Here is an 8,341-nt window from a genome sequence, read left to right on the forward strand (position 1 = left end):
GCTTGGATATGTCAAATGATTAGGTTAAATAAATGAATTAGCAAAAATACTTTCATTAATTCATTTATTAAAATGAGTAAATGAGTACTACCAGAAAATTGTGATGAAATTTTACTATTAATTCATATTTTTTAAATAGCATAAATGTACACAAATTTCAGGAATAACGAATCATAAAAATTCCAACATCGAGAATGACTATTCATGAATTAAAATTATGGAGAGTCTATTCTCTTTCTTGATAAAATAATTAAGCAAAATGAGCACCACAGGGTTTAATGAAAAGCGATGCTTATATTCAGTAATAAACAAACCGTAAAGTTTGTTTACTAAGCTGGGGTTTAATATAACTTCATATAACAGTGTCAAACTAAAATTGAATGTAAGTCTCATCTTATTCAATGAATTTAAATCTAGGTGGTGTTTATATCCTTTTTACCTTTAAAAGAACACAAATCAGAAGTTTTATTTAACTTTAAATTCTATACAAACCTGTTTGTGTGAAATGCTAGATTTATTTTAAACAGCGCGTCCGATGCCGAATAGTTCATTTGATGTTATTAATGTTCAATAAAATTCATTTGTTCTATCATACTTTTTCTTTTTATTTAACAATTCGAAATAAGTTTTTTCAAGTCATATACTGTCATTTATGAGAAATTTTAAATAGTTCAATTAGTTTATACATTACCTTACTTCATCATCCGCCATTGTGATTAAGTTCTTTTCGGTGTCTGTAATGAAGAAAACATGTTTTATATAAAATTTATTTACGATTGAGTAAGAAGTTTATGAAAAGAAGGTTACAGCAGTAGGTTCAGTATAAGATGTTCAATGTTTCTCATTTTGCTTCATAACTGTTAAAAATTAAATTAATTATCCATCACTTAATCTCTGACCTTTGTTATACCAATATATTCATATATTAATTTGAATTTTCATTCAATTTCTTAATATAAAACTGATTTAAAAACCACTAAAGTTTAATATTAGCTGTAAAAATCCGGTTCACGGCTACGCCTACGACCGTTTTATTTATGTATCCCGTAACAAGATATGAAAGTTACTTCAGAAAATCTCAATTTCATGAACAATACCTTTTTCATTTAAGAACCGATCAAGGTCAATTTAATCAATCACGTCTCGTCAGTTTTTCATGGCCCTCGTTATAAAATTATGGATAAAAATGTTCCACGTTATTTGCTCTCATGTAAAGTTCATTATCAGTTTTTATTTTTCGCGTCATATTTTTCTCTTTTAAGATAAAGAAATATATCAAACTTATCAATCAACGTGTCCTTTGAAATTATCCAACAAGCCTATTTGGCATGATGCCACGTTATGTACAACTGATATTTGATACTCTTTAAAAAATCTGCATAAATATTTTCCAGAAAATGCATTTATCTGTGATATTTAATGGGATTTAAAGCGACACGTTATAAATTGAATATTTTCGTAGCGGAGTGCACTCCCAGCCTAAATTAGGTCACGCTTAAATTATATTACATCTGTTGGCGGGAAAAAGTCATTTTCCATTAGAAACGATAGCTGTAGTAGGCTCTACAAAAGTATCGCGAAGCGTCGAGTATTCGGTTCGCTTCGGCCGGAGCGCGCGTGACTGAAATAGGTCCGATGCCACTCCCGCGCATCCTAATTTGGTCGCGACCACGCTTCTTCGGTTACATGAGTATTCGACATCATACGTAACGGATGTCGGTTAGCGAACTGTTTCAGTTGTGACGTCACTGTACAGAAGTACTGTGGAACGTATGACGATACTATGAACAGCTTTTTAAGTTCTGTATATTTTAGATTTATAGTATATTTTAGATTTATTTTATATATATATATATATTATTTAAGAAAATTTAAAACAGCACATGTATACAGTGATTTGGTATTTTTTATATGTTATAGCTTATAATTATTAATTTTAATCACACGATCTATAAAAATCAAGTTTTAACCGAAACATTCAGTTGCTATCATATCTATCGATAAAGTTATTTTCTTTTCAATGTCAGTGGCCATTTAAGCGAAACGGTAAAAACGGTAAACATGCTTTGACGTCACGAATGTAATCTTATATCGAAGTCAAAAGCTTAAAACTAGCCACATTTATTTCCAATAATCTTCCGAGCGCTCCGAGCGATGCATCACAATCCTTAACGCTGACATTGACAAATCACTTCACTAATGCACTGTTATACGTGAATTTTGGTAAGAATAATTTCACTGGAACTCACCTACGATTGGAAAAAGGAGATGGCCCTAAGATGGTTCAGCCAACACGAGCCACAACTGCTGACTGGCGCGAGGCGGGCGGCAAGGCGCGGCGGGCCGTGCGTGGGCGCAGCGCCCCGCGCCCCTTCATCTACCTGCCCTAGGGCTGTCAACGATGCCGTTAAATAATTTGAGAAATACATTTTCACCTTATGTGATAACCTGATCCACCTGTTAAAGAATATTATACAAAATCCAGAAAGTTTGATTGATTGAAGTTTGATGTGATTGAAGATTTAGTGTTTTAGTATTTGTCCTTATTAAATTATGAAATTTCTTTATATTATAGTTCGTCGTGTGGAATAATTATTTTCAAAAACAAAGAAAAGATAATAAAATACCGAAGCACAACGTACGTTATTAAGGTGAAGTCAGGCATTATCAATTTCTTTGATATTTATAGAAAAATACATTACTATTACATCATTAATATATAACGGACACGTTTCAAAACAAAATAATTAAAATCACTTAACAAATTTTGTCAGCACACGTGGCAGTGAAATACTATATTTTCTTGAATTGACAACCCTACGCGCTTTCCGCACAGACATTTTTAGAGCAGTGTCGTTTTGACACCAACACCGAAATAACATTCAAGCTCTAGTCTGAAACTGAGATATCTCGTAAACATTGCTCTGCCGCTGATGAGGTAAACTTCGTAAGAACAGCGCTTGTTACCACACGGGAAATTAGTGATTATTATCAACATATAAAACTTTCATATAATTACTAAGAAATACTTGGAAACGACCAGGAATTCTCATGTTTAATTTAATGTAATTATTATTTACTTATGAAGGACACGTACACATATTACAGAACAGAAGTCTTTGTTTATTTTATTTAATGAAAAGAAAACATATCAATTTAGAAGTGAACACAGCGTAATAAATCGCTGTTCATAAAAATATTTTACAAAATAAACAAAATTAAGCATAATTTATAGCCACCATATTATTTAGTCGCTTTCATAATGAATATTATTATATTATACGTGCTCTGTTGGCGACTTACTAAAGGTTTTATTTAATATTTTCATATCTAAGCAAATGCCTATAACCATTCTCAAATTCTGTCAGCAAAACATTTATATTCATAATAAGAGCTTTTATTGACTATAATTTATTACAATATTATGCCTATTTATAACAAAAAAACCGGTTGGTCATGATTATATTTTTGTTGATTTTTTGGGGTACTTTGCCCCTTAAAGATCTCATAAGTTCAAAAGTTCTAATTTCTCAATAAAACATTGATTTATAAAAGTCAGAGATTGCACTGGTCTTAGCTTCAACGATGTGGGACAACCGAGAAACATCAGAAAACAACACCTCACAATTGGATGAAGTAGTGGGAATTATGCGTTACGGACGCATTCTATCAACATCATACACATCTACTGCAGAGTACAGAGTATCAAACAGCATTAAATAATTTGGGCAGTCACTAATTCTTTATTCGGTGCCCTAAATTTATCCAGTCTTAATTTATTAATGCAAAAGGCCACCCCTACCGATTTCTGATGGAAACTATTAACCCTAAACTAGCATGAACAATTTGCGAGTCCCAAGGTGGCCTGTTGCCGCCGGCCAATTTCACTTTGTTAAGTTCAAAAAAGTTAGTTTTGTACCAACATCGTTTACTTAAAATCTAACAAAAAGGGTTCTTCGGCAAAAATGAAACGAAATTATTTTGTACAGGTTGTATTCTTGTTTTGGACTGACACTTCAGTATTTAAAGGGTCAGTTTAGACAACTGTTATTACTACAGCTGTTCCCCGCAGTTTTACTCGCATTTTTCACTGCTGCTGCTCTCCTTTAAGCTCTACTACTAGGCTGGGATAAGCCTACACCCTCAATAAATCAGCTATTTAACACTAAAATATTTTATTAAATTCGACAAGTAGTTCCCGAGAATAACGGGTCTAAACGAACATATTCTTCATTAAATATATAAAATTCTCGTGTCACAATATTAGTTGGTGGACTGATTGAAACGAAATTTTGTTTGCATATTGGGTAGGTCTGAGAATTAGCCAACATCTATTTTTATAACCCTTAATGATAAGAATAAGGCAGTCGAATAAGAAAGTAAGAATAAGGAATGATTTCGAGTCAGATAGTTATTTATAAATATCTGTCTTTTTTAGGGTCACAAACCATATATGTGTCAAATTTCATCCAAATCGAATCAGCGGTTAGACGTGAAGAAGGCAGACAGTTACTTATTAATACTACCGTCACAATGCAAAATACATATAATATTATTAAGTCGCAGTCAGAGAGGCATTACTGTGCACACGACGAATGGAATTTTAAATAGCTAGCGACGTATGCAATAGTTATTCGTGCAATTCAATTTATTTTGGTTCAACGTATTAATGTTTCACTGGCAATAGTCCATTCTAATAGGCAGAATAATTGTTTCTATATCTATAACAGAAAAATGAATTACATTATTTTAAATTAGGAACTCTATTTAAAACTTTTAAAATAACTGAGCGTAGTCGTTAGAACAATCATTACTACAATGACGTAATTAAGCTATTTCTGAATAACTCACAGGTTTGTGCGCTCTAATTATACAATGTAAAAATATAACACATTGTTTGTATAAATATATTATAATTTAATTAAAGTTATTATAATATTATAGTTATTTTTGACATTGCAAATCTTTTTTTACAAATTTTATCACAGAGTTATTCGTATTTTGTACACAATCCGTTGTTATTATAATGCCTTCATTATGCACTTATGGAGATGCTTTATGATACGAGTATGTATGCAATATACATAGTCATTTTTCTCGGAACTTAGTTTAGGGATGTCTTTATTATTTAATAGTATAAAATATTGGAGAAACGTAAGAAGTGAAACACGCTTTTGCAACAGGAAAGTGGCATCCCACTATTCTGTTAAAAAAAAATCTAATTATTTATAGAAGTCAGCTAAAATCTTCAAATATTTATCATCTGTTACTGACCACACAAACTTTCTCCGGACAAATTTTAAATTTCAATAGATTTTTACAATCTGTAAGCAATTTAAGAATATCTGGAAAGTACTAAATCTCACTCAAGAGAATACTGAACGAAAAATCGATCGCCTTGAAAACCGACCGCTCGAATGAGTTCCGCAGCTTTAATTAAACTTGCCTTTCAGTAGAAAACTACTTTATAGTTTTCTATTATTAAGGATGAATTTTCAAGTGTAAAATAGATACAACGTAATAAGTAGGCTTAAGAATATGGTGAATAAAAGCTAAATGGAAATAAGATTGAACAACGTAACGAAGAACAATTGTAGATATGGATGGAGAGGGTGGTTGGTGGTCTACCACCAATGGTTTAACACAATCACTTCCTTCCACGAACAGTGAGATTTATCGGCCACAATGTTCCGGCGCGAGTACCATACGGGGAATAAGAAAGCATTTAATATATTCGTTCAAAGTTCGCGTATAAAACGAGCAAAATAGCTTGCAAATAAAAACTTATTCGATTATTATTTTGCTAAGTTTCCCGCTGTACTTGAGATCTAGGAAGTCTTAGTTATTTAAAAAACATAATACAAATACTCATCAAAAAATGAAATAATACAGTTTTATTTTACGATAACCTTTCGGATATAAGAGGATTCAACAAAACACGAATCAAAAATATAACAAACAATTATTATTCAGCTTCAATAAAAATGTATGTATTTACAAGAACTTCAAAACAAAATTTTAAACGAAACTTATTAATGCCTGTATTTGTTTATTTGTTTATTTATTCGAGTCACAAAAATGTGATATTAAATAGTAGTAACAGTTAAAAGCGTGGTAAACATTTCCGTATGGGTTTTTTTGCAGAAAATATGATAAGTTCGACTTATTGAATATTGCATGAAAACGTATTTTATCAATAACATTTGTTTAAATACATTTTGTTTTGAGTAAATAAATGTTGGCGTATCAATAAATAGCAATTATAAAACATGAGCTTAATTTAAATTTAAATTAATTCTCTTTGATGAAATATCCCCAGTCAATTAACATTTATTTACAAAGAGGTCCCTTTTTAACGGGCAAGTCCTGAAATAAAATAGAAATGTATTTTTTACCATGTGACGTGTAAAGGATAAAACGCGATAGGGTGTCATCTAGATACGAAAACATAACATAAATATAACTGCAGCATTTTACACAAGCCCACATTTTTTAATAGTTTAGTTTTTAATTATATTTAATGGAATTTGAGTTGGATGATTTTGACTCAAATCGTTGTTACATTTAACTTGTCTTGCATGATTAGCGCCATTGAATCATAATCGCATCTCAATTCAAATATAATTTTAATTTAATAAAAACGTCATACATGTGAAAAACAATAATCATATTTTCTATTAATTGGTTTGTATACGTTTCTTTTTCAGTTTACGGAAATGTTTAATAGAATACTGGAGGAGGGAGATGGCTACCAATTAATCGCAAAAATGAAACTTAAATAAAAAATATTCAATAAATATAAATGAACAAGTTTGTTACTCTGGTAACACTCAAAGGCCATAACTATAACCATTTGATGGATAGTCCATGTTGTTCAACCGAATTTAAATCCAGATCCATTTTAAATCCTGCCGGATGCATCTTAACTGTGTTCTCTGAATTTCTATGGAATGTTCTTCTCAACACTAGGTTTGTATGAAATATATTTCCAATTATAACTATTATAGCATATAGGAAACATAATCTTCGTCGTTTACATCACTGTAATCGAGTTAAAGATGCTTCGTTTGTCAAAAGTGAGTAATAAAATTGGTTTACACCGAGCGCGCCAAAAATAGCGTCAGAGAAAGAATGAGGTCGTTATAGTCTGTATTATATATCTTTCACCAGCTTATAATATTAATTGTTCGAGACTTTCTATGCTAAAATAATATTTAATTAAACGCAGTACAGTTTTGAGGTCTTGCCAATTTTATTTGACATGTTTATAAATTGATATCCAAATAGTTATACAGTCATAAGTTCAGTCTTTTAGTTGAATAAAAATTGACACTTTAAATGAAATGGAGAAAATACAAAAATAAAGGGTCCAAATCGTTTATTTAAAAAATTGTACATTATCTTACAAGTGATAATCTTGTTTGTGACATTTACGATGTGGTGGGATTTATTTATTTTAAAATAGTTTAAAGGAAAAATTTCTTCGGGTGCAAATATAATTAAGGATAGAAATAAATGGTGTCTTATTTATATCTTAATAAAGTTAACAATTATTGATAATAGTTACTTTAACTTAATCAGCTGCCTTAACTTTATAATAGGCTATTTGTGAAAGTAGACATTTATTTTAAATAACTTATTCCAAGTCTATTTGACACATATATATTTATGTAATATATTTCGTTTATGTAATGAAATAAATCGATTTATTTAACCTATTAGACAATTTTATTGTGTTCTTGTCGACGATCAGACAAAGTCCCCTCATCGAAGGATCCGCTCGTAAATTTTTAACTGCTTTTTAAGTACATTTTAGTACCTCTAAAGACTACATTTTAATTGGATTGAACAATCTTTGTTATAAAACAATGTTGACTTCATTCAGAGTCCTTAAAAATTTGCATCGTTTTTCGTGTTTATCTATTACATACAATAACGTTAAGATTAAAAATTATAAGGAATTTGTGAATCTTATCGCATTATAAAGTTTGTGATTAGGCTTAGTGTGTTTTGTTTAACCATGCTTTTAATTTACTATTCATTTAAAAAGATAAATTATTAAAATATCAAAATGCGTTAAATAGACATCAGTGAAATTCATACAGTGACTTCATCATCAGGTCCAGAAACTAACTCCTATTATTATAGTGTTAACATCTTTATATACACATAATCTCTATAAATAAAAATGAATCAGTGAATACGAAACGTTTTGCTAAGACACAAGAAAGGTTCTTATGAAGAGAATAAATGTACGACTGGTGAAGCTGCGGCGGATCGATAGTAAATAAATAAAAACAACAAAACATCTCATTTTATTAGGTTAGTGCTATATCAACCA

The 8,341-nt window shown here is 30.6% G+C and overlaps 1 protein-coding gene across 12 annotated transcripts in view; it reads right to left on the reverse strand.

Annotated features, from left to right (window-relative positions):
• The window catches only part of LOC119833464 (troponin I), a 15,020-nt gene extending 12,651 nt beyond the window's left edge, over window positions 1–2,369 (reverse strand). For 3 of the 12 annotated variants that reach the window (XM_038357474.1, XM_038357475.1, XM_038357480.1), the window contains exons 1-2: window positions 2,250–2,369; window positions 697–734 (exon numbers count right to left, since the gene is read on the reverse strand). In XM_038357474.1, the coding sequence (XP_038213402.1) occupies window positions 697–711 (15 nt within the window). In that variant the 5' untranslated portion in view covers window positions 712–734; window positions 2,250–2,369. The remainder of the gene's footprint in view (window positions 1–696; window positions 735–2,249) is intronic. The other 9 variants (XM_038357471.1, XM_038357472.1, XM_038357473.1 and 6 more) reach the window with 6 other exon arrangements.
• Window positions 2,370–8,341: the final 5,972 nt, after the last annotated feature.

The sequence above is a fragment of the Zerene cesonia genome, chromosome 17 (assembly GCF_012273895.1).
Source record: "Zerene cesonia ecotype Mississippi chromosome 17, Zerene_cesonia_1.1, whole genome shotgun sequence".
Lineage (NCBI taxonomy): Eukaryota > Metazoa > Arthropoda > Insecta > Lepidoptera > Pieridae > Zerene > Zerene cesonia.